The 27020-nt window shown below is 52.0% G+C and overlaps 3 protein-coding genes and 1 non-coding gene across 4 annotated transcripts; 1 reads left to right on the plus strand and 3 right to left on the minus strand.

Moving 5' to 3' along the window:
• Positions 1–23: 23 nt before the first annotated feature.
• Positions 24–103, minus strand: Trnal-uag (transfer RNA leucine (anticodon UAG)). The gene has a single exon. It is a non-coding gene; the product is annotated as a tRNA-Leu (tRNA).
• Positions 104–1135: 1032 nt separating this feature from the next.
• Positions 1136–2393, plus strand: LOC131207288 (N-glycosylase/DNA lyase). Its single transcript, XM_058199899.1, has 3 exons — positions 1136–1221; positions 1289–1741; positions 1811–2393. Exons 1-3 carry the CDS (start codon positions 1136–1138, stop codon positions 2391–2393), a joined length of 1122 nt encoding a protein of 373 aa, XP_058055882.1.
• Positions 2394–2459: 66 nt separating this feature from the next.
• Positions 2460–8355, minus strand: LOC131210416 (period circadian protein). The gene is made up of 6 exons (XM_058203659.1): positions 8246–8355; positions 7230–7783; positions 4297–7157; positions 3802–4188; positions 3051–3707; positions 2460–2944 (listed from the first exon to the last, which is right to left on the minus strand). The coding sequence occupies exons 1-6, from the start codon at positions 8353–8355 to the stop codon at positions 2723–2725; spliced, it is 4791 nt and encodes a 1596-aa protein (XP_058059642.1). The 3' UTR covers positions 2460–2722.
• Positions 8356–12918: 4563 nt separating this feature from the next.
• On the minus strand, positions 12919–25748 carry LOC131210063 (ATP-binding cassette sub-family G member 1-like). Its single transcript, XM_058203256.1, has 8 exons — positions 25459–25748; positions 25228–25389; positions 17541–17670; positions 17271–17476; positions 16629–17203; positions 15755–16567; positions 15588–15688; positions 12919–15525 (listed from the first exon to the last, which is right to left on the minus strand). Exons 1-8 carry the CDS (start codon positions 25746–25748, stop codon positions 15025–15027), a joined length of 2778 nt encoding a protein of 925 aa, XP_058059239.1. The 3' UTR covers positions 12919–15024.
• Positions 25749–27020: the final 1272 nt, after the last annotated feature.

Consider the following 27020-nt stretch of genomic DNA (forward strand, 5'->3'; position numbering starts at 1 on the left):
ACGGCACGCAGCAAAAAGAATTTTGACAGCGGTGGGATTCGAACCCACGCCATTTCTGACTGGTGCCTAAAACCAGCGCCTTAGACCACTCGGCCACGCTGCCATCTAAACCAGCGGAACGATACAAATTAACTTAAGACGTAAATCATATTTTGTGTGTGTGTAATATTGTACCACGGAATATCGTGTGCTAAGCAGTAGAAAAGTGACCCGACCCGTTTTACTTGATGGTTGAGACTAATCCTTTATTTCGTTTTATCCGTCATTTCTTCGTTGTTTCGTTTATCCGTTGTTTCGTTCATTTCGCTTATTTCGCTTATCTCGCTTATCTCGTTTACCTATTCAAATCCCAACAGTGTGTGAATCATTGAATGCATAAAATTGAAACCATTCAACTTTGAGCCAAACCAACCAATTTAAGTTAACTTTGCTGAATATGAGTGAAATTTGAAGGTCAAAAATATACAAAAAAAAAATATCCTGTTGGTTATATTTTTCTTATAGTGACTGTAGGCGGCTACACGAAGCGTGAAAACTAGCGTAAAATTAATTTGTAACGTCAAAACGTTTACGCTTCGTGTGGCAGCAAAAAATTAAAAACGAAATGTGAAACGTGTTTACGTTCGTGTTTTTGGTCCAAGAACATAGAAATCGAAGAGATATTAATTGATTTCTGATTTTTTTTATCTGTTTTTTCCGATTTTGTTGCTATACCAGCAAATAAGAACATAAATTATCCTCTGTTTGTAAGCAAAGCGTACGAAAAAAATAATTACGCTCGGGTTTACGGCTCGCGCGAGGCGTAAACGTTTTGACAGAGGCGCAGCAGTTTGGCATTAATCGTTAATGTCAAAAACATTACGGAACACCTCATGTAGCCCCACAGACTGATTTTTTTACTGTGAAAACAGCCATAAAAGATTTGGCTTGTACACAAATGATTAAAACACTTGTGTACAATCTACGACGTTCGGATTTCGTTTGACATATCTTACGTCAGACGTTTGTTTATTTACGTTGAAAGGGCGCGCAAATAAAGAACCTTCAACAGTTCGTTGCATTATCTCTTGAAAATCGTTTAATAACCTGAAGCACGTTGCGTGTATTGAAAACGCTCTGGGGAGCATATTCCAGTATGACCACCCCCGGATGGCGATCGGTTTCTTGTGAATGCAAGCAATTGCAACTTAAAGCCACCCTGCTAGGTGGCCAAAGCTTTCGGTAAGTGCACGGTCGCGTTACACTCTCGTTGCACAATCATTCACATCGTGAGCTGGTATTGTTTCAGCTGGAAACCTCATGAACCGTCATCGGATGTGGTGGACGCAGAGTTTATCGGTGTTTTTGCCAATATTGTATGGATTCTACGCCAAACAGAGCACGAGCTGCAGTTCCGTGTAGTGGCGGAGCAGCCGTATCCGAGTGCTTCGGACAGACAAACGACCGATTCCTCGGGGGATGAGACCCCGAAAGTAATTGCCCAGGTGCGCATGAAGTTGCCAGAACCGAAGGAACAAGCAATAAACGGCGAATTGTTGTATCCAGCATCGTACTATGAGCAGCTGCTGCGAATCTACTTTCGGCTCGATGTCGATCTTGAGCAGCATTACCGACAGTGGACGGAATGCCACGAACACTTTGCCAACAGCGCACACCAGTTCTACGCCGTGCGCCAGCTGGATCAGGATCCGGTTGAGAATCTGTTCAGCTTCATTTGCTCCCAGAACAACCACATCACGCGGTAACGCTGGTGCTGCGGCTTTTTGCGATCAAAAATGCATTACTCATCAGCTTCTCCTAACTCTTGTAGAATCTCCGATCTGGTCGAGAAACTTTGCATACACTATGGAGCGCCTATTGGCAAGTACGCCGGCACCTCCTACTGGAGTTTCCCGTCTATCACTGCCCTGGCTGACGTATCGGTGGAAGCGAAGCTCCGGGAGCTAGGGTTCGGGTATCGCGCCAAGTACATTCAACGGTCGGCGGAAAAGATCCTTTCGCTCGGGGGCCTTGATTGGTTCCGGCGGCTCACTGAGCTGGACTACAAATCGGCCCACCGGGAGCTAGTGACACTTCCGGGAGTCGGGCCGAAGGTGGCCGATTGCATTTGCCTGATGTCGTTGAACCACCTTCAGGCCATCCCGGTCGATACACACGTATTTCAGCTGGCCAAACACTATCTGCCCGGGCTGGGGGCCAAAGCGCAGACCGTCACAGACAAACAGTACGTGCTGGTGGCGGACAAATTTCGCGAAATTTACGGACCCTGCGCAGGTTGGGCACAAACGGTGCTGTTCTGTTCCGATCTTCGCCAGTTCAAGGAACGCAACGGGCAAACCTCACCCGACAGTGGGAAGCAAGTTCCGGAGAAGAAACACAAGAAGACTAAGTGATAAATTTCAACTTTCTTATAAATACTTCTTTATTCCAAATACTTTGCTAAGCTTTATCACTGTTAACGTTACGTCATCAACGACCTTTTCGAACAACAAGTCTTTTCTTTGCGATCACGCGCTCTTGATCGCGCGCCTTCGAGATCAACTTCGGTTCGGCCGGATACTTTTCGGCTACTTTCGTTTTTCGAAGGGACGATTCGCTCATCCTTTCCCTAGCATCATCGTTTAAAGTGTGCGCCATTTGGGTTAGCTGTCTAAAATACTGCACCAACGGCCAGGCGGAGGATTTGGCGGGCCGCCGGTTTGGTCCGCTCATCACACGGTTGTCACGGTTCGTTCGGTGGCGGCGGAAACGGGGCGTTTTCCTCGTAGATCATCACCAGCTTGCTGTACTTCATGTTGCGCTTGGCCACCCTGGTTTTGTCCTTCACGTCGCAGTCGTCGCTGCTGCTCCCGGACGTTGCCTCGCTGAGAGACAGCTTCGCCGAGAGTCCCTCCAGCTCGAGGTCGAGGTACAACTGACCGAGCTGATCATTTACCAGGATTGGCTGTCGCGTGGTGACGCGCGGACAAGCAAGCAAACGGAGAGGGTAAGCAAACGGGGTACGGGCAGCAAACGGGTGGCGACCACACGACGCCGAATCACTCACTTACCTGGCTGATCTTCTTCAGCGCCAAACTGTCCGAAGCGAGCAGTTCCTTGAGCGACCGCTCGTTGATCTGGTACCGGTAGATGAGGTCCTTCGTCTGGCAAACGTTATCCAGCCAGGGCGGGTTCGGGCGCCGTTTCGCTCGGCAGCCGATTCCTGCGTTAGCGGGCCGTGCGACGATGCCATCACCACTGTTTTTGCTGCGCGCACAGGCACCACCCTCCTCGGGGCTGCACCCTGGCACGGTGTCGCCGGCCGTATCGCCGATCGCACTGAGCCCATGGTTGGAGCTCGTTTCCCAGCACATCTCGCTCGAGTCCTTCTTGTCCGCCCCGTTGTGCCCATCGGACGAGTTGTCCGTCTTCAGGAAGCTCGAGTAGAAGCTGGAAAAGCTGGACTCGTCCATATCGTCACTGTTTTCGCACAGTCCCACGACCGCACAGCCAACTTCTCGCCGTCCGCCATCCGTTCGGCTATCACGATTCGTGCCCTTCTCCCCAGCCAAAAGGCGGCCAGCGCCGACGGAAGAACCGTTGCCAGCACCTCGGGCACCAGCGCCGCCGTGCTTCTCGAGTACCTCGTCCAGGGCACAGTCGGCACAGTCCACGATCGAGATGACCGGCGAGTCGATGAGGTCCTTCTTCGATGACTCCGAGAATGCCTGAAAAAAGGTGGTTGCCGAATGGCAGCGAACGAGAGTTAGATTTTCTGTCCGATCCACATCGAGCGCAGGTTTGTGGCACCCTCCTTTTTACCCGATTGACGACGATCGACGTGGACGCGATGCTGCCCAGGGCCGAACCGGGCTCGGCCTTAACCGACGTCGCCTGTGACGAGGGCCGCTGGAAGGGTGTTTGCGACAGTGAGCCACTGCCGGCCGACGGTGGCACCGTATGGTGTCCGGGGCACTTGTTGCCGCCCCCAGCTCCGACAAGGCCACCAGGGCCCGAAGAGCCCGGTGCACCGTCTAGCGATTGTTGCTGCTGCTGCTGTCCGGAACCGGATCTTAATGGGCCGCTTGGAACACTCCCGCCCGGTTGTTGCTTATCGGACTGGAGCTGCTGTCGTTGCTGTTGCTGCTGCTGTTGTTGCTGCTGGTGCCGTTGTTGTTGGTGCTGTTGCTGCTGCTGTTGATGTTGTTGCTGCTGTTGGAGCTGTAGGGTTGAGGGTGGACTCGATTAGTACGCCAGACCCGCATCTATGACCCGCACCTATCATCTCCGTTAGGATCGTGAGGAGAAAAGACTTACGTTTCGTGTGTCACAGGGCGGTGGCAATGGTTGGTACGGCATCGCGTGGTACATCATCGGAGGATAGAGCATCGACTGCTGGTAAAGCTGTGGATGTGGGTACATCACGCCGGCCGCCATGTACGGTACCGTGACCGGATTGACGGTGGCTGCTGTCGAGACTGCCGATGGCGGAGTTACGGCGGCTGCCGCTGCAGCAGCTGCGGCCGGAATGTAGTAGAGCGTAGGAAAGATGCTGGGCGACGGCATCAAGCTGGTGGCCCCTGCGGAGCCCTGCAGCGCCGATACGCTCACGCTAAACGGTGGCCACAGGTCACCGGTGCGGCCCGCGGTGTGCGTGGCATAGCTCATCTGGGGGGCGTTCAAGGCGGTCGTGGTTATGCTGGACCCGTAGCCCATCGTCGGCTGCCGCAGTGCTGCCCCGTTGCCCATCGCTTCGGCCAGGTACGGTTGATGGCCCCCGAGCGTGGGTTGCTGTGGCGGTTGCTGGAGCAACGGCTGCTGCAGATACTGATGCTGCGGCGTATGTTGTGCGTGCTGATGCAGCGCCGAGGACGAGTGCTGTTGCAGCATTGGTGGTGGCTGCAGCAAGAGGCCATGGCTCGAATGGTGATGCCGTTGCTGCAGCTGATGCTGCTGTTGATGTTGCTGCTGGATCAGAAGCTGCTGCTGCAGGGCCTGCGAAGCCACGGGTCCCTTCTGATGCTGAGTCCCTCCACCGCAGCCACCGCCGGACGCGTCCGGATTGTGCTGATGTTTGATCGCCTTGTGCGGGTCACCCTCCCAGGAGTGGGACGAGCCGCGCTTGACGCCGTGCGGCGCATTCGTGGCGTACGCTTTGTCCGGCGGTCCTTTCTTGTTCTTCTCGGTACCGCGCGCCACCATGCGGGCCTCCCGGTGCTTCTTCAGCATCACCTTCTGCATGTCCTCGTTGTGCTTGCAGAGCAGCTCCTCGGTCAGGGTCGGCGGCTGGAAGCTGCCGCCACCGCTCGAGGTGCCCGTCCCGGTGCCGCCAGTGTTGCTGGTCGTGTTGGTCGTGCTGTCCATCTGAGCGTTGCTTTCGGAGCTAAAATTTCCGGCCGACCCACCGCTGCCGCCGCCGCCGCTTGCACTGAAACGCTGGTTCGGGCTGACGTGCGTCTGGTCGTCGATCGTCTCCGTGTTGGTGCCGCCACCGGACGAGTCCATCCGGACCGGCGACTCCTCGATGTTCATCGCCGGGCGACTGTCGAAGAACCGCTGTAAGTTCTCATTGTAATTGAGCTGGTTGTAGCTCGGCGGCGTTTCCGAGGAACTCTTGCTGTCAAAGTACTCGTGGTGCGGCGAGATTTCGCCCAGCATCACCGAATCCCGCTCGGAGAAGGTAAAGTCTGATTCGTTCAACAGATTCAGCTTCAGCTCCGGTTGGGCCACTTCGTCCATCAGCTCCTCCATGAACGAGGCGAGCGCCTTGCAGCGCTTCGACACCTCCTGTTTCACCATGTCGGACGGTTTGGCCACCGGTTCCTTCAGCAGCCGCAGGATCTGCTCCTCGATCATCTTCGCCTCCTTCAGCACCTCGTCCGGGCACTGGTCCTGCGCGTAGAAGCCGGACGCGAACACGTCCGCCGTCGACGGGCCCTGCAAAATCCGGTGGCTCCCGATCACGAACTCTAGCTCGCGCGACCAGGGGTTCACGAAGCTGGTCCACTCGGTGCTGAGCACAATGTAGCACCCGTTGTTGACCAGGAAGCGGTACGGTTGGCCCACGAACGAGGCGCCCGCCGTCTGGCCCTTCACCATCACCGTTTCGTACGTTTTGCGCAGTATCGGCATATCGTCCGGGTGGTACAGCTCCATGATCGAGCGGCCCAGAATGTCCTGCGGCAGGTAGCCGATCGACTCGACCGAGTTCCCGTCGACGTAGCTCAGCACACCGGACGTCGTGTGGCGGGTGCTGAACTTCAGCTCGCGCTCGCACAGCGCTTCGTTCGGCTCGCGGTACACACTCTTGACCGGGGTGGCCGAGATGATCAGCAGGATGCTGCGGCCGCTCACCAGGTCCGCGTTCTCGACCGGTGCCTCGCGGAACGTCAGCACCAGCCGGTAAGGCTCGTAGTTGACCGACGTCTTCGTGACGCCGAACCCGGCCGACTTGAGGCCCCGGTACTTGCGCAGCATCACGTACAGCGAGTTCTTCTGGTCCTTTTGGCCACTTTTCGACTCGCCCAACGGTACCACCACCTTCGACGTGATCTGGCTCGCGAACGTGGACCGATCCTTCGGGTGGACGAAGTCGATGAACGACCGACCGAGCCACATGTCCTTCGGGAAGCCGAGACTGTGCGTGATGCTGGGCGTCGTAAACAGCACCACACCGTCGTGCATCGAGATCACGCAACAGAATCCATCCTCCACTTCCGGTTTGTTGGTTCGTGGAGTGTTTGATTGCTGCTGCTGCTGGGGAGCCGACTGGTGCTGCTGCTGAAGTGCTTGTCCCTGCTGCTGATGCTGATGCTGATGGTGGTGATGAAGGTTATCCTGAGACGCTTTGTCTTGGGCCGACGCGTGTTTCTGGAGCGATGGGTGAAGATGCTGCTGTCTCTGTGCCCCGTGCTGTGTACTCGTGTCCTGCTGCTTGTCCCGCATCAATAGCCCACCGCCACTCCGTCCCGGGAGCTCCGCCGATGGGCCGTGCCGTTGGCAGCCCCGATGCTTGATGGCTTCACCGGCCGCGATCGAGTTGACGATTGAAGCCACCCCGGCCGGCAGTGTAGCCGGGCCGGGCAGAATGCTATGGGAAAGTTTTGCAGTGGAGTGCATTCCGAACGCAGCGACCGACGATCGCCGATCCTGTGCAGTTTGCTGACCATCTCCCTTGCCTCCTGTGCCAAGTAATGGAAAAGCAAAATGCTGACACGGTGGCGATGTTGGCGCCGGAGTTGCGTGCTTACCTTGCTCTTCGCTCATGTGCTGGGCTGAAACCACAGCGGCGACTGCGGCCGCTTTCATCTCCTCGTCTAACGCCCCGTCACTCGGGCTGCTACGGACCGTTGTTCCTGTCGACATGGCCCCCGAGGGCTCATGGTTCATTTGCTGGACCGCTGAATTTCCGTTCGCCCCTTCAGCTGCGCCACCGTCACACGGCTCGGTGTTGGTGCTGGAGACGGACGACACACCCGCCGACACCGTAGTCGCCGGTACTGGCCCAACCGACGATCCTTGGCCGTCGTCTTCACCCGCACCTGCGTTCCCGGTAGATAGTGGACCGATCGTGGTTGTGGTGACCCCTCCACCGACCGTCGATGTCGAGGATGGTGCACCGCCGCAGACCCCATTGCCATCCGTGGACGTCTTTAGCTTCTTCTTCTTGCGGTCCTTCTCCTTTGTGCGCTTGATGGCCGGCTGCGGCAGCGGGGCGATGCTGCTGGCCTGGGTTGACGCCTTGCCGCCGTAGCCACTGCTACCGGACGAGTTGCTGCCACTATGGCGTGATTTTGAGCTCCCGCTACACGTTTGGGGGGATTAAAACACAATCGTTCAACTTTAAAGATCAGTTCATCGTTTAATCATTTTACTGAAAGCTATCAAAAAGCGGAGTGATTTATTTTTTGAAACTGTGAGATGTGGAATTTTCTCAACGAGAGTGAACTGTGAACTGTCAGCTATGTAAGCTTTGTCCCTGAAATCTCCACTCCAGAACCTCGGAGGGCCCGCTCGATCGCGATGTTGGAACGGAGAGATGTTAGGCTTGGCTCAACTCAACTATCTTTTGATTCGAAGTACCATTATCAGCACAATGCTTTTATTTGTATGTTAAGAAATCTTATAGAAAATTGAATAATCTTTCTCAATCTTTTTAGAGCATTTAAGACCAAAGCCCATGCATAAAGTGAGTACTGGAAAAGAAGCTTACTGCAACTTACTCCAGTCCATTTACCCGAAGTGGACACCCCATTCCTCTGCTTACCTTCTCTGTGACTGACTGTTGCTGCAGCTGTTGGAGTAAGCAGAATCGGACACCTTGGTGTTGTGCGTCGATTCGGCCCCCTCCGAGTTTTCCATTCCGGTGGCGGACATTTCGTTTCTGGTTTCTGGTCGCTATAGTGTTTTTATTCACATCCACTTCGTTGGTTTCTTGCTTCTAGTGTGTTTTTGAATGCTTTTCTAACGCTTCACAGAACCGTAGGTTTAGTTTTTGCGGACATCGGCCACTGGTAGAACCGGTGTTCTCCCGTTTACGGCAACGTGACTTTTTTGAAGGCACGTTGACAGCTCAACCGTTTTTTTGTCGCTGTTTTCACTGTTTCAGGCGTATGTCTTTATGAAACTTTACACTTACGCATTGCGCATTTGGAGTGATTCCTGGTATCTGGATGGAACATCTGTTTAAACGACCTACGGACGCCACGGACGGCGAGAATGAGAACGAGCGTATGGAAACGGCAACGGTTTAACGATTAGTTTACTGTGTCCAAACACGGAAGTCACCAGAAAAAAGTTGGACAGTCACACTTTGTTCACCATCTCGCTAGATCACAGTGAACACATTTAGTATACGGTTCTGGGCCCTGATACGCAGAGTGAACCACGCAGCGCACACGTGAAACTGGCAACTGTATTTATTTCCTCGAGTGCACTACTTGCTGCACTTATGCAATGCAGGTTTGCAGTGTACACACCGTAGCGTCCTTCCAGCGACTGCGAACAATTGGCTAGCGCCCTGACACCGTTTAACCATGAAATTCTGCCACCGAGCCCGGCTTGAGAATGTGCGACACACCAGGGAAGTGGAATTTGTGCCACGATGCAGTGCGCGTATGCGTTTGGCGCGCGTAGGTGTTGGTGAGACGGCGATCTCGCGTCATCTCACGTGGCGCGGCATGTGCACGCTGGCTTCGCGGCCTCGGCGAGGGCTAGCTGACTAAGCCCAGAACCCGGAGTAGCGTTACATGATCGGCGGGCGATGAAATGCTCAAAAGCAATATTTATCGGCTGTCCGTTTGACGATACAGCACTAAATGTTTAAAATTTGATTTATGTTCTGTAAAATGTCAAATATCACACGCCTTACGATTAATGCACGCTGATTCCGGTGAGCTGCTGAGCTTCAAAGACTTCCGAACTGAACGACGCACCGAAGCGCACTGCCGGCGCTGGCGTTTCGCGGTCGGAAAGACGAACACAGTGAACTTTAGCCGGCCATAACAGTGTGCCCACACCCTGTCTATGCCAATCGCGCCCCCGTCGGCTGGGTGGCGACACTACAATCGCGAGAAATACACGTACACGCCTACAGCATGCAAATAACAAAACAGTCAACACTTGCAAACGGGGAGACGCTCCGGCCCCCACCGCGCTCGGTGCTCATCCGCCTTCCGGGGAGCTCCGGTAGGCCTTTCCACTTTGTTTTGGTTCAACTCGGTCCGTCGGTGGGTGCCCGCGGGCCCGCGGGGTCCCGGTCACATGTTGCCCCACGAGAGAGTGTCGTAATGCGACGCTAAGGGGAATTTGGCCCCACGGGATGGCGGCAGCGACGGAGGCGGCGGTTCCAGTCGGTCGGTAACGACCTCCGGCTTGAAGGTTTAAAATAATTGCCCGAGAGGCATTCAACGGTGCCACCGATACCGGACCGATCGATCAATGGAAATGTTACGGAATCAAGATCTTCACAAGGATCTGCTCGTAACGGACGACGCGCCAACAAAGAAAGTTCGGCTCCTGATCAAGGTGGTCAGTATATTTAAATGCCAAACGGTGGCCGAATGTAAATTGTACGTTCGAAACCGTTCATCAATTAAACCGTATGTTTCGACTATTTGAGAAAGTCTTAAAAACTGATTAATGATACGCATGCATAATGAATCCCACGAAAAGGAAGATTAACTCATTAGCATAATTCAATTAATTGTGATCATTCATTAATTAACATAATTTAATGATCCTTCGAACAAGTTAGATTTGGCTATCAGACCACGCCTTAAAGGGCATTCAGCATTGACGTAATGTTGATTAGAAAACTTATCATCCATTATTACCCATAGTTAAAACAATGAGATTAATATTAGGTAAACGACCAGGCGCCTCCAGATCAACATAAAAACTTTTTTCAATTTTCATTCACCGAAACCGAAGCATCAAAAACACGTTTCTCTCGCAAATCGGATTATTGCCGATTTCAGCATAACTGTTTTGGGGGTTTACCATCGATTTCACCAAGCAATTCAATCCGATTGCTTTATCTGTCCTGACTGTCACCGTCCCCCCAATGTTAGACAACGAGCCGCGTTGGTTGGAAAACGTGCCAATGGTTGTTACGCCCCCGAGGGGTGGTGGTAGGCTCAACGCCGGACCCCCCACCCGCAGCTCGAAAGATGGCAAAACAGGCATGTTGAACCTCGTGCACCAAACCGTTGTCCATACGGTGACCGAGAGGATGTGGTCGTGGGGGCAGTGTGTGCCACCCACTTCCGGGTGAAATGAACAGGGGAAATTGTCCGACACCGTCGAACACCGAATGTCCAACTGCACGGTTGATGCAACAACGCCACAGTGGTTCTAATTTCTGAGTTTTGTCTCGTAAGAGGACCTTTTTACACACATTTCGGTCGGAAAAGTTCTCTGGTGTTTAAACAAAACAAAACTTCGTCCAGTAAGGTTTCAGGTCTATTTCAAGGAAATGGTTGTAAATTCAGGCGAGAAGTGGATGGGGTTCCTTTGAAGGTGTTCGCAGCGTTGATTACATTTAATTCGGTTGTGGGCCTTAAAGGGCCTTCGTCTGGCTTTGGCATAACATCAGGTTTTTTGAGGAGGATTTTTTGTGCTCTGTTCCGGCCTCGGCCGTGGCAATGAAAGGGATTTTCCTTATCGTTCAACCTCTAAAACGAAGTTTTTCTATTTACCCACAATAGCGAAATTGTGAACAAATGTCAATGAGGCTAGTCAATGAGACGCTTAATGTCAATGAGGCTAGCAATAGAATTGACCACGCACAAACGTTCAATATGATTCGCCTTTTCTGCACAAGCTCGAGATCTGGGGCAGTATCCAACGCACAGCGTACCTTGTAATGAAATTCGAAAGACAAGCTGGAGGTGATCCTAATTTGAATTTCAACCAGCTAGCCGGAGGCCACGACTGGTTCGACTGGACGACTGGACGAGCAGTCACGGGAAATCTTCATACCGTCTTCCCAACGTCACGATCAACATAAGGCTAGGAATCATTCAACTTTCATCACTGTTTAAACGGAGACCGCAATGGATAACCTCCCTTTAATATGATTCAAACCCATTCGTTTGAGCTTCGCTCGTTCCCAACCGTAGCTGGGCAACTCGTTTGGAGGTGGATGGATCACCGTGGATTTTGAGTTTGTTAGAAACACGAACAACAGTTCCGTTTTTAATCGAAACGGTATCCATTCACAAACCATCCGTCGCTTATATCACTTCCAGTCAACCTTCCGGCATGAATATCCCATGAGCCACAGCGCCACGAAGAGGTGAGCTAATCGGGATTGCAGCCAGCTGAGCCGTGTTTGTTTTAAATTGATTTCACTTAAACGGGAACTTATGGGGGTTTTATGTTTTAGACACTTTTCAAGGCACACAACACACAGTCAAGATATGAACAGCATCGAGCGGAGAGTCCTCGCCGGAGTCCTTTCACCTACCGGTAGCTTCACGAACCGCGCGCACTAAAAGTTTTCGATCCTTTCCGAGCGAACATTGCCGACAAACTGATCAGTCCGCAACATTCCGCGACCACAGCTAGCTACGATTGTTGAAGTGCGTTGTTGCGAGTTGCACGTTTCTGGCCCGCATGCCTACCATGTTTGCGAATGAACCGTGCCGAATGAAAGGCAGGAACTGGCCGGACTGTGTGACCGAATGAGAAAGGGCGATGTTCATCCCTTCGGAGATGAACTTCGACAGAGTGGTCGTTGGTCCGCTCAGCTGGCAAAAGTTTTGGTTGGTTCCGACGAAGATAATGTTAATATTTCCTGGAGCAAATCCTTGTGGGGTGAAAGGAAGAAACAAATGGCTCCCCTCAAGGAGGTTACTGAACATGATATTGGGAAGATTAGCACAGCAAACGGTGGATATGATCTGTGTTACGTGTTGCTCCCCGGCATTTTTTGCTGTTATGTATCGCCCGACTGCCAAGGGTAACCCTGGGGCTCAGGTGGGTGATGGCGTGTCGCCTAGGGCACGGTGGAAAAATGTGCCGCGATTCACGTCTGGTGCAACGTGACCAAAGTCGTTGACGGGTGCCGGGTGCGGCCCGGCAAGCTTAACACATTACCGCTTGGAGTATCCGTCCCCGGACCTGGCATTTCGATGCGTGGGTTTGCATTCGCCGGTAATATTTTCTCGTACTTATTGTGAGCGGAACAGGCTATTGATTGATTATTTTTGGATGTGGTTGTGAATGATTGACAGGTGTCAACATTTCTTATGTAAACCGTTCCGGTCCGAAGACGAATGAAAATGACGACTCGTTTGGCGTATTATTATTTCAAAAGTTGAGTTCTTTATTTCCCATCCATACCACGGGGGGCTACCCACGGTGCGCCATTCCATCCCACTCCCTGGCGAACACGCCCACGGGTTTCGGTTCCTTTCTTACGCCAAATCACATCTCTTATCACACTTACACAAACACCAGTAGTATCATTCGTTTCTAAATTCCCATATTCCTAAGCTGTGTCCCTCCCCGGTGTTCCGGTTTAACCTACCCAGTTCGTGTTCGTTTCACATGTTTGTTTTCTTTAATGGCCGTATGTTTTCCGAAAGAAACCGCAACCCCCTTTCTATTCCAGTCCTGTCTCATTTCCATCCACCGAGCAAGCGAATTTTCATCACCTAGACAAAAAGGGGGAGAGATAGATAGATAGAGAGAGCGCGGATGATAATGAACAAAAATTTACAATATAAACTCATACGATCCTGAAACCACTCATAGGGTGCGGTACGATAAGAGTGTGCTACCGTCCCGAGCCAGGACCTCCTGCTGGGTAGCTGGTAAACCGGCGGAGTCGGTGGACACTTTGTCAAGTTGTGAAGCTTCCCTTATCGATTAAGAAACATAATATCACTTCTTTTCTCCGTCGTACACTTCGGAGCCGCTTTACTGAATCTGATTAATGGTGTAAATAAAAAATACTATCACTCCCTTAGAAGGATCAGGCGGAGAGGCGGAGTCGTGAGAGAAGAGCATAAAATGAGCTTTAATACCTCAGTTTTCCATCGCGGAAAATAAACACAAAAGCCTAGCATCTACGTCTCGGACCTCTGTGGTCCGAAGGAACGGTATGCTCATCCGGGAACTCTCACGGTCCGAACTCAATTCCCCTCGTTCACTAAAAACCTACGCTCGTCTCGCACGCTTTTGGGAGTGGCCGCCTCTTCTCGTGATGTTGTGTGTCGTATTGGTTTTCTAGGGTTTTCTAAACTAAACTTTTCCTAAACTAAATTGGAACCCAGCCACGTTCGGCTGTCGTTCCTGATATCATCATCCACTGTTAAACAAGTGTTCCACAAATGGCCTTGCCCCATTTGGGGCCTCCACAATCTACGACCTCTGCCTGCCTGCCTGTCTGCGTCGTTCAATCTCTCTCAGTTCCGCCCCGTTGATGGTTGGACCGAGAAGTGTTGTTTTCCAATTGCGCCAGCGACTGCCCGAATTTCCCGCGTACGCGTTGAGCTGGGTTTTGCACACTAATTAGTAACTAATTCGACTTAATTTTGTGTAGTGTTTGCCGAACGTTCGTTCCCCATTTGACGTTTCTTCTGTTTTCGATTCAGTACTGTGCACCGCGGAACTGAAGAACTTTTGACTAAGCAGGGGCCAACATCGGCCTTACTATCGCGACGCGTCTGCGCAGCGCCACTCGGGGCACGGACTAGGCTTTCGGCAGCAGCCTAGGACCTCTGTGTGTATAAATACTACGGGAGTAATACTTTTGCTTGAAAGGACACCGACACGGGGTGATTGCGATTGCGTATTGAGAGTGATGGCTGTGGATGGCCCTAACCCTGTGCAGGGTGTGTCTGTGGTACAGTTTGTTTCTGTATGAGCGTTTAGGGGAGATGTGTTCGGAAGGGTGAAGCCACGACCACGACACGGATTGCCCTTAGACCCTACGCCCTCTACGTGCTAAAGCTAGCGAGGATCCACTATAAAGCCTGGCCTAGCGCGCTTGTTGTATACGAGAATAGGAAAAGATGTGTATATTATCCGTCTACCGCCCTATCCGGCTGCAGCCACTGTTTACTTGGGGGGTGGTCTGTATACGGTTGTAAAACTGTAGCTAATACACCACTCTACCAGGGAAAACGAGCAAAAAATCGACATCAATCTACCGAGATAGGGTCCGCGCAAAGCTTATAGTTAGAGTGTTTCTTTTTGGTGGCCGGGTGTGTCTGTTACTTTAGGGCGAGGCGTTTCGGGCTGCGGGCTGCGCATTCCATAAGAGGCCGTGGAGCCGTGCTGGCTAGACTACGTTGTTGCTGCTACGTTGCTGTGTCTACGGTGTCTGTCGGTGTTTCGGCGGGGACGTTGCAGTTAGACCACAAGAGGGCGGGAGCACAAGAAGCACACATCACATGTTCGAGACAGAGAGAGAGAGAGAGAGTAAGGGGCTCAGGCAGCGAGCATGGTCGCCGTCGGTGAGCGTGAACTACAAGCGGAACATCACTAGCGGCGCAGCCTGGTCGCGATGCACTGGACGATTGACGTCACGAGGGTTTAACGAATGGAATGCAGCTTCCAGCGGAGCACAAAGTACGCGATGACGCGCAGCGAGATGAAGAACCCGAACAGGGCGGTCGCATCGATCCAGTACTCCGCGTTGTCCATCGACATCTCCTCGAGGAACTTCTTCGGGCTGCGAAAGTGGCAGTAGATCTCGGTGCAGGCGAGCTTCGCGCGGTCCATACCGTACACGGACACCATCGCGCCCTCGAAGCCGTACCGGACGTAGCTGACGTACGTCACCCACTGGAGGTAGCTCGGAATGACGTCAAAGTTCACGAAGAAACCCGAGAACAGGATGATCGGGATGGTGGACACCGGCCCCAGAAAAACGCCCGTCTCGACGCTCATACCGGCGCCGATCAGCAGCCCGAGGCTCTGCGCGACGAGCGACGTCAGGATGCAGATTAGCACGAACATGCCGACCCGCTTCGGATCCATCGGCTGCGACGTCAGGTAGTACACGACGATCACGTACACGCTGGTGAACAGTACCTGGGGAAAGTTAGTCAGTGAGTCAGGAGTTCATCGACAAAACGACGTGCGGTGGGAAGTACCTGAAATGGAAGATCCGCGATCGTCTTGGCGAAGTAGAACGACTTCAGCGAGTACCAGTAGTTGAGGTGTTCCCGCACAAACACCGCCATCTCCGTGGGAACTGGAAAGACACGGAATGAGGCGCCTGATGAACAATCAACTTCAAGGAAGCACCGGGGCTACTTACAGGTCAGTATCGTGGGCATCATGGCGGTAAACATGGTGAACATGGTGGTGAAGAAGATGCACCCGGCGTTGCTCATGATCTTCGACGCGTCGTTCCCGATGTCGTAGTAGATCATGCCGATGATCGCACCGACAATCACGTGCGACAGCAGCCGCATCTGCGTGAGCGTCTGGTCGCGCATGATCGTGATCATGGTGCGCTTGAGCAGGATCCAGAACTGCATCCAGCCGGACGTCGGGAAGCCGGCCTGCTTCTTCGGCACCGTGATGCTGACGCTTTCGGTCGAGTCGAGCAGTGAGGTGGTGCAGGTGGCCTTGGTGCAGGTGCTGGCAGCCGCCGGGACTATGGTCGTACCGAGCGGAAGCGTCGCCGTCGGCAGGAGTGGACCCGCCGCTGCCATCGCCTCAGTTCCCGGCCCGGCGCTTGTACCGATCGCGACGGTGGTCGTGGTGACGGACGCGTCTAAGCTCCCCGTAGAAGCTCCATTCGGATGGTTGTTTCGCTCGCCGGCGGACAGCGGTTTGCTTTCGTTGTTTAGCTGCGCCTCGGCAGCCGACGGTGGCATGCTGATGGCGGTATAGTCCCCGGTGGCGACAACAGTCTTGAGCAGCGCGAGATCCTCTTCCTGGTCCGCTGGTGGCACCGCGACCGTCGTCTGATGGAGGGTGCCCGGGTGCTCGAGGGAAACGTTCTTCTGGGACGAGCTTTTACTTTGGGCCAACGGTTGATTGTAGTTGTTGCACTTGCCATTGTTCACGGCCGTCACCAGTTTGCTGTTCCAGTCGCCGTGCTCACCGCACGCCACCTCCATCACTGGAAAGAGTCAGGGTCAGGGTTAGAACTAGAGGATCAATGGAGTGCAGAGCGGACGTACCGTAGTTGGCGGGATTGTGGTAGCTCGGACACTCGAGGCCGAGCGAGGCCAGGAACGGCACCAGCCCGTTGACGCGCCCCTGGTAAATGCACTGCCCCTCGGCCAGCACGTACAGATTGTCGAACAGCTCGAAGATGCGGGCCGACGGCTGGTGGATGGTGCAGACGATCGTGCGGCCACCGCGGGCCAGCGACTTGAGCAGCGAGATCAGCTGCGAGCAGGTCGAGCTGTCCAGTCCGCTGGTCGGCTCGTCGAAGAACATCACCGGCGGGTTGTTGACCAGCTCGAGCGCGATCGAGAGCCGCTTCCGCTGGCCACCGGACAGGTTGAGCGTCAGCGTGGTGGCCGCGTCGGACAGGCCGAGCGTTTCGATGATCTCCTCGACGACGGCGCGCTTCGCCGACACGGAGATGTCCTTGCCGAGCTTCAGGTTGGCGGACACCATCATCGCTTCGCGCACCGTCAGGTACGGCAGCAACCGGTCGTCCTGCATGATGTAGCAGGACAGTTTGCGGAACTTGCGCAGGTTGCGGTCCTTGCCGTTGATCAGCACCGATCCGCTGAGGTGTGACGTTCTGGAAGAAAACGGATAACATGGTTAGGTCGCTTAGCCCTTTTAGCGGGGACTACCGATCGCCTTACTTGTAACCGGCGAGGATGTTCATGAGCGTGCTCTTGCCAGCACCGGACGGTCCCATGATGGCGGTCAGCTCCCCGGACCGGAACTTGCCGTTGATGCCCTTGAGAATCGTTTTGTAACCCCGCTTGTGGCCCTCCGACACCGAGTACGACATGTCGATGAACTGAATATCGATCGGGGGCCTCTTTGGTAGGTGCGTGAGTGATACCTTTTGGGGAGGGCAACATCGTTAGTCTCGTCAGTCTTCTCCATGCTCTTAACACTTGACTCACCATTGGTTTCTTCTGCCCGTTGACGTCACTACTGTTTAGCACCTTGCGCACCAGCCCGTGCGCCAGATTGGAGTCCTTCGTTTGCCCGTTTGTCATGATGGCTCCGTTACAGAGAGCGCTTTGGGAGTTTCTGCAAAGGAAGACGATTCGTTAGCGATCATTCACCTTCAACAGTGAGTAGACGAGTCCTGGGACAGTAAATTAATAGACGATCGATACTTTAAGCGGCACCATAGTAGGGGCGCTGCCTGTGGTCCCGTAATGTTTTGGAAGACACTTTCGCGAGGTGTCACATGTAATTCAATCTACACAAGCCCCAGATTAAGGCCATCGATTTGCTGCGTGCCTTCACGTTTCACGGCAAATCAGTTTCAAGGCCGACGGCAGCGGTTACGGTGCGAGTTGGACCATTTTAATTAACACTGAAACGTGTGCCCCAATCAACTGACGAACGCGCCCTGCTGGTGCTGTTGCTTCTTGAGAGCATTAGGAACCAGTAAACAAAAAAAAACCGGCAGCAATCGTGACCGGAGGTGATTAAATATCCGCACCCGAGTGCCGTTTGTGTCGATGGCACACGTGGCGAGGAACCACATCCCGTGTAGTACGTTACACAACTTTACGGAAGCGACACCATTTCTAATTAATATATTCGCGCTCTCCGCATAATGACACGGAACACACACAGCCACGGGTTGAAAGGCGAAACGCCTTTCCACTAATTTATGGTTGCTCTCTCGGTGCAAAACTAATAAACCCAGGGAGTCTAGGAGTAGTCGGGCGCTGCAACACGGCGCTCCATCGGAGAGGAAGCAAAAACTGGCACAGGAAGCGCTAGTGAAGTACGGACACGGAGTTTCTGTGTCCTGTGCGCTTCCTGGCTCCATCCATTTTAATCATGATGGATCACTCTTTGGGTGGTGCCTTTCGAAAGGTGCGTGGCCACTGCAGACGGTCCACAGATTTTACAAAAGGGAACTCACGCACGGATGGACTCCTGAATTCACTGGGATGACGATATCGTATTATCGCAACACCAAGTTGTAGATCATCGAATGATCGAACAGAGCATAAAGCGAAGTCGCGTAAGTGATTCTCCCGATACCTGACTCAATATTTTGATCGATCGTCCATCGATGGACATGTTTCCTGGGCACTACACTCGGTAAAGAACTTGCAGGTCTGGGTGTTACCTATAGACAGCTGGCGGCAACGGTGGTTGGCTTCCGAGACGCGCACCATACACAACAACACTGGACATTGTGCCGCAACCTTGGCCACCCCCGGGGAGCAGGATCGATCCGCACCGTGAAACAGTCGTCGGAGAACTGACCGCACGATCGTCGCGAGCAGAACTGGAGCATCGCGGAAGCATCTTGCGCACGGGAGCACGGCCAGCCATCCACGGATTTTCTTCCGGCGGGGGATAATGATAGGGTCCCAGCGATGAGGGCTCAGATTTCAGGGCCGATAATCATCATGACGTAATGACGCGTCCAATGGCACTGGTGCTGGTGCTACTGATACCAGCCCGGGCCAGGTGGTTGATGAGTTATTGTCCACGGCCGACAGCCGGAATTGTCGGAGAATTGCCACCGTCATTGGCCGGTTGGTGACAGTGGTGACAAAAGCCCGACCAATAATTCCCCCTTCCCGGTGGGTTCTCGTGCACCGAAATCGAAATCGAGGCGAACGGGAACAAAGGAACGATTGCCCGTTACGGGGGACGGATTCGTGACACGTTTAAGGGTCGGCCGCCGTGGTGATAAGCCGAAAATTGCCCAGTTGTGGGAAACAAAGTCGGTCCGGAGGAAGAAGCTGGTAACCGCCGATGGCCGGCTATCAGCGAACTCGGCGACCCTCACAGGACCGTGGCACGGATTTGAACTCGTTTCGGGTGTACATATTTCGAGTGTATTTAGCCACCGCGAGTTATCAATCGAGTGTCGACAACGTGGTCGGACTAATGACGTCCCGCTGGCGTCCCGGGGTACAGCTGTACTCAGCGTCCGCCCACCCGCCCGCCCGCCCGTGTCCTGCCGCGCGAGACGCGAGTTGGCGAGTTTAAAAATAAACCACCGAAAATTGAGCCACGCCACGCGAACTTCGCTCTCGCGGTGTTGGTTCGAATTTTTGGGGAATATTCGTTCATGCTTCTTGCACTGTATTCGGTGCAGTCGTTGATGGCAGAGAGTGGCATTCCCGCGGTGCCAGAGGGGCCACCCCATGGCCCGCGGTATTTTATGAAATCTGATGCTGGTCGGTCCGGTGCTGGGGTACCGGTGATCGTCATACAAATCGATTAAAATCCCTTTTTTTCGGGGTGTTTTTGTTTACAGCAGCGATTTTTGCGATTTGGTATTTCGTTCGTCGGAATCTGCGGTATTATTTAATTTCGGCTGAGGCTGTGAGATACTCGGGCACACTAGAGGCGCAATCTTCGAACAATATTAGGAGATTCCATGCTTGATTTAATTATTTTGATTCTCTTCAATCAATTCTATTCAACAGCAAGTGCATGATGTCCTTGCGGAGAAAGGGACCCATAAACCTCCTAAACACAAACAGAAGAACAGCTTCTGCTTAGTTGCGAACTTATTCAATTATACTAAAACTACAACCAACGGGAGGTCCGGGCCTGCAGCAGAGTCCCGTTTCTAATTCGGAATGGCCTAAGAAGGACTCTACGAAATAGTTCCTCGTCTGCCATTCTCATGCCATGCCTAGTCCACCGGAGGCCCGGCGAGATAACACATCGTTCAAAAAGTCGCGGGACTAACATAGAGATGGTGCTAATAATGCCACTTATATACCAAGGTTCAGAAGTACCAACCTTCAGATGAGGTGTGTCAAAATTTGACGTAATTCGAAGCATAACCAAGAAAGCTATAGTGGTTAAAGTGACGCTACTTTTGCAATCGTGAAAAAAATGGGACAAAACGAGTTTCGTGTGTTGATAAAACATTATTTCCTAATGGGAAAAGCACTGTTCAAGCTCAGCAATGGCTTGAAAAACGTTATCCGGACTCTATTCCACCGAAAGCAACCATTTGTCGGTGGTATGCAGACTTGAAAATAGGTCGTGTTGATACAATTGATGCGGAACGTTTGGGTCGGCCAAATAAGGCAGTAACTCCCGAAAACACCAAGAAAGTATTGAAAATCGTGATGGGTGACCGCAAAATGAAAGTGCGCGAGATTGCTAAGATGTTGAACATATCAACTGGTATCGGTATATTATTTATTTATTATCGGTATATTTACTATTTTGCACCAAAAATTGGCTATGAAAAAGGTCTTCTCCAAATGGCTGCCGCGTTTGCCCACAATGGAACAAACGTTCACAAATCAAAACGATGACCAAATCGAACGAATTAGGCTTCCAACTGCCTTCTCATCCTCCGTACTCGTGGGATCTTGCCTCCAGCGACTACTGGCTCTTTACAGATCTCAAAACGATGCTCCGGGAAAAAAGATATGGCTCGAATGAGGTGGTGATCGCTGCAACTGAGGCTCATTTTGAGTCAAAAACAAATCGTTCTATTAGGTGTATGCGTTGAAATTTATCGTTTACATATAGGGGGCGCTACTGTTGGATAGAAGGCACAAATGTCATCAAATAACTGTCAAATGTCAAGCTTAGGCATCTGTCAACAAATCTGCATCATCACATTTGTCAATTTTTCCATTGTGAGATTGTTATTAACACGAAACCATGTGCGAATTCGAGCCAACAAAGCGTCATTTGCGGGAAGTGTTGTTGTATCACTTCCATCTGAAGAAAACTGCAGCCGAAGCATGCCGGTTGCTTCAGGAGGCTTATGGCGATGCTGTTATATGCGAAGCCACTTGTCGTAATTGGTTTCGGCGCTTCAAAAGTGGTGATTTTTGCACTGAGGACAAGGAGCACCCGGGACCAGCGAAGACGTTCGCAGATGAAGAGTTGGAAGCATTGCTGGAAGATGACCCGTGCTCAACACAACAACAGCTTGCAGATGAATGTGGAGTGGACCAAACAACAATTTCCAGACGTTTGAAAGCGTTGGGAATGGTCCAAAAGCTGGGAAACTGGCTGCCTTACTAGTTGAAGCCAAGGGATGTGGAACGCCGTTTGTGCATGAGTGAACAACTGCTCCAACGACACACCCGCAAAGGTTTTTTGCATCGAGTAGTTACTGGCGATGAAAAGTGGGTTCATTATGATAATCCCAAGCGCAAAAAATCGTATGGATACCCGGGTCATGCGACAACATCGACGGCCAAGCGGAATTTCCATGGATCCAAGCTTCTGCTCTGCATTTGGTGGGACCAGCGTGGCGTAATTTATTATGAGCTGCTGAAGCCAAATGAAACAATTACCGGAGACCGCCACCGACTCCAACTAATGCGTTTGAACCGAGCATTGAAGGAGAAACGGCCAGAATATGGCCAAAGGCATAACACGATCATTCTGCAGCACGACAATGCTCGGCCGCATGTCGCGCAACCAGTTAAGACATACCTTGAAACGCTGAAATGGGAGGTCCTACCCCACCCGCCGTATTCCCCGGATCTGGCTCCTTCGGATTACCATCTTTTCAGGACAATGGCACATGCATTAGCTGAGGAACGCTTCACTTCGTATGAAGATTGTAAAAATTGGATTGATCAGTGGATCGCCTTAAAAGATAAGGCATTCTTCCGCGATGGAATCCGACAATTGCCAGAAAGATGGCAAAAAGTAGTGGCTAGCGACGGACACTACTTCGATTGACTAGTTTGTTAAGAGTTTTGAACAATAAACGATTCAATTTGGTAAAAAAAACGATAAATTTCTACGCATACTCCTAATACAAACATGGCATGGAAAGGTTAGAGAATGCTGGAATGATTGTATTACATTTGAAGAAGATTATCTTGATGAATAATAAAGAATTTTGCCGATAAAATGATGTTTTCATAGTTAGTACCGGGACTTTTTGAACGATGTGTTACGTATACACGCTGCACGATTACAAGGATCGTCGTACAGGAAAACATGTAAGCGATGGACAGTTTTGTGAGGTGTGTGGACTCTTCGGGCTTGGAGCGATGAAGTGTTTAAATTTAAGAACTTTCGACAAGTGCGTAGATCTAATAGTGACTATAAGGTCAGCCTTCCGCTCCGAATTCCGAAAGTCTCCATGAGACATAAACGGATTCTCAACACTTTGCTTTATAGTGCCAGAGTGTTACTTCGATAACCGAACACCACGAATTGTGTATGGTTTTTGTGAAGTGTCCTTAAAAACAGAGCCACTGCGATGAACTTGTGCCAGTTCCGTGACGTTCCCGTTGACTGTATTAGTCTTACTCCATCGCCCAATAGGCACACACTCCCGCACATGGCACATGCTTATTGCATTTCAATGCGACGCCGTTTTTGGGGGCGCCGCCACTGTTGGTGGTCCGCGGAATGTAGTTGACTCCCCCATTAGCCCAATTTCGGGTGGCAGTTCGAAAAGCGGTCGACCGGTGCACCACAACTTCGCTGTTGTTGTTATGCATAATGGCGGTCGCGTTTGAAGGATGATTAATTCGATTAAGTTCCGAGTTCGTATGTTTAGTTTCATGCATAAAGGCGACCGAAACATAAACAGCTCCGTCCGTCCGTACCTCTTCACCCACACGACCGGGTATTTGTGGTTCCTCTTCAGGCTCCCCGTTTCCGACCCGGAGTCGCACCGATTGGCGTAAAAGTTCAGATTGTAGCTATTGTCGCAGCTCAGCTGGTAGATGGTTGTCCCTTCGACGCTGTCGTCCAAATCCTCCAGACTGCTGCAACCCGACGGCGGTGGCATCGGTCCGAGGCGAAACAGGGCACCCACCGGAGGGCACTTCCGGCCGGACACTTCGTCACCATCGTCCGCCTCAACCGTCCGCTCGGTGGCCATTGCTCGGCGCACGAAACACTCGGCGCTGGTCACAGTAAACACCACACACGGAACTAGACACCATCGACCGCCGCTTTCAGCGCTCGACTGAGCGGCGGACCTGTCGATGCAGCCCTCGAGGTCCCACATCAATTCGACGATCTCTAGATCTTCGATCCCATCGGGGTCCGGTTCGGTTTGGTTTCATTCAATTAAGCGTTGAGGGAGTGAAGGGAGGCCCGGTTTTCTTCGGTGTCCGGACCACGTCCCCCGCGTTTTCTGGACCGCTGTCTGAGGTGAGGCGAAGAGGCGAGATGCTAGACAGGCAGCTAGCACCATAACTAGCTCCCACTGCCCGGGCCCGAGTAAGGACAAGCAAAGGATGATGCTCTCCGATGCTTCGGTGCAAAGTAATTGACATCTGACGGACACGGCACCTTTGTTTGCGGCAGTGTCACCGACAGGGCACACGACGCCCAGTCGCTGATGTTCGAGTCAATTAAATTCAATTAAGATTTAATTCATCACCGGAGCGCCACCGAGCCTCCGAGTGGGTGGACCGGGTGTTGCTACTAATGTTGGGTCAGGTTTCTCCAGAACTCGTCAGCTGACTGGCGTTCGGTCGGCGAGAAAGACCAGTCCCACAACAGCTTCCAGTAGAGTCGAGTGCAATTTGTTGACCTTAATAGCTGCTGCAAGGCGAAAGGACCATTATTCCAATAAACATTCGACAGAAGGCCCCGGAAATGCCCTTTGTGTCTTAGACGCTTAGAACCCATTTCCAATTCGCGGAGAGATGGGCAATTATATACTATAAGAAGTACAACAAGCCACAAGTAACGATTCGGCGGGTCTGCATTATTGGAAAAAAGTTGTCCCAAGCTTTTCGCTCCGAATGCCCGCAACCGCAAAGGGTTATGGCTCGGCTCCAACAACGCTATGATACGCGGCTCCCGATGGGAAGCTCCCCGGGTTGACAGACACCCGGATGGCCGGGCACGAGTGCACTTTAAATTAAATTGCACTTGCCAGCCCCACCAGAAACCGCCGTGCGTCAGCTTTGACCTCCCCGGACCCGGTATCGCTTGGTCGCATCTCCGGCATAATTTCCGGAGCTGCTCGGTCCCGGTGATCATTGCTGAGGCACAGAAACTTCAGTCTCAGTCGTTAGTCACCGCTGTGCGTCTCCGCCGTCGCCGAGTGCGCCACTCGCAGGGCGGTCGCGTTTTTTGCGACGTTCCGGGAAACCAGCTCCATAAATGCAGTTAGCATGAAAAATGGGAACTCCCGGCTCGGTTAGCATTGGCGACGTGTCTGGCGACAAACTCGGTGGCTGCGCCTGGCATAGTCTATCGGGCACCAGGCGGCTCCATTCGGTTCCGTGTTCCGTGCTTTCGGAGGCATGCGTTATCATTTATTCCTGTGGACCAACCACAGTTCGGAGCGATCGTCAATTAGCGGAAGCCAATTGACACTGCTATGTCTATCATGGAATGGAACCTTTGAAGATGGGAACCACCTATCGCAGAGGAGCATTGCATAATATTTTCGGTGCCCCGTGGAGTAACCATTTCTGTCAATAAACGATCGTTCGAGGATGTCAACATCCTAACGGATTTTGCCATGAGAAAAGATCCCAACGCGAATGGACTGACTGATGGGAGTGGTCTATGCAGGATTTATTTCATTTGATTGTCGTTTGTAGAGCTAGTGAATTGAGGCATTCAAAAACTAAAACACTCTTATTATCGGTCAAGTCTTCGAAATTCATCAGCGGGAACTGCGATGGCACTTACCCGATTGTACCGTTCTTAAGATTATCGACCAGCGTCGGTGGGGATTTGCAGCGGACGTTCTGCGTGAGCGAGTTGTAGGCCACGGCCTGCAGGTCGGTGCTGTTGGAGACGTTGAGAATGTTGCAGAAACCGGGCACGTGGCCGGTGGTGGTGCTGGTCGAGCTGACCGCAACCGGGCCACCGCCCAGGCCACCGGCCAGGGCGGTCCCACTGGGCGTGAGAAGCGGGCACGAGGCCGGCGGCGCCCCGTGGGCTGATATCAGTGGGGCCGAAGCGGCCAACGAGGCGTTAATGTCCACCACGGAAACCTCCGTCAGACTGTCCGAGGGCGGACGATGGTGATGGTGGTGATGCTGGTGATGGTGGTGGTGGTGGTGTTGTGGATGCTGCTGCGGCTGCTGTTGGTGCGAGGGATGGCGTGGCAGAGGGTGGTTGTGTGAGTGATGGCTGTGGCCGTGACTTATGCTTCCGAGCATGGCACTGTCACTGTTCGTTTTGCCGGCCATTCTATCCGCATCCATCGCCCCCGTCCGTTCGGAAAGTGCTTTTCCCGATTATTTTACTCAATCTTCTTCCTTGTTGGGTGCCGTCAACGAAACGGGCTCGTTGTCCGCTTCGCTCAGTTCTCGTTCAAGTCTGTGGATTAGAGGAATGGGACAAAATTCATACGCGTTTAGAGGGTGACTCTTTCCAATGGGTTTCGATCAAACAGGACGTAATTCATCCGTTTTGAGTCACTTCTGATTGTAAGTTTCTACGTAAAGGCCTTATCTTTTGAAGCAGCGAGGTATTTCCCAAACACTATATGTGACTTTCGTGCTGACTAAACATCGTTTGCCGGTTCGCAGAATGTGATGCAGCGATTAGTCCCAATCCATGCGACGCCATTAACTTTCGAACCCCTTCGTCGTAACGGTGACAAATAATGTGAGGCTTCCGAAATGCCACAAAACCCTTGCGTAGCTTCAAAGGCTTCTAAAGGCAAGTATGATTCGTCTAGTTTCTGCCACCTTGCCATCACATAAACGGCCCGGCGCCACAAGTGTCGAATTCGGTGCTTGCTAATGTGGTTAATTAGCAGCGTGAAGATGACCGCCACGTGATGTTGTTAACGAGCTTCAAGCTTCGGTCCATGGAACTCATCGTGAACCACTACGACCGACTTTGGAGTTAACAGAACAAAAAATCTGGAACTTAATAATATAAAGGCTGGCAAGTCTTAATATCCTTCATAAACTAAAGAAGTAAACATTCCGGACGGAGCTGTTGGTCAAGATTTAGAATCGGACAATGGAGCAATCTACAGGCAGACCTTCCAACCACCGGGCTAACATGAGGGCATCCAGTGACTCCCATGTAGAACTTCCATGTTAACCGAATTAGCTTATTTAATTAAAACAGTCTGGTCAATAGTAACACCTAAGGGCAGTAGAAAGCACTGCCGCTACGACGGTGGACGCTAATCAATTGGCTCATTATAACACTCGCTGTCTTCTACTTGATCGTAGGTTGCTTGAGCATCGTAAAGGGTCAGCTCAGGTCGCATTAAGATCCTGACATTCAGTGCTGAGTCACCGACACTCTTTGCTCAATTTATCTTTAGCTCCTGATCGTTATCTAACCTGACCAGGAATGGCTGCGCGTCTCTTATCCAACATGAACTTTTTTTTATTAAAAAATTGAAAAAAATCTGGTTTTATGTTGAAATCAGCTTTGTTTTGCGATAAAATATATCTTCATATACAAATATTTACGAACAATGATATATCGCTAGAAATTTAGTTGCAGCTCTG

This window comes from Anopheles bellator, chromosome 2 (genome assembly GCF_943735745.2).
Source record: "Anopheles bellator chromosome 2, idAnoBellAS_SP24_06.2, whole genome shotgun sequence".
NCBI lineage: Eukaryota > Metazoa > Arthropoda > Insecta > Diptera > Culicidae > Anopheles > Anopheles bellator.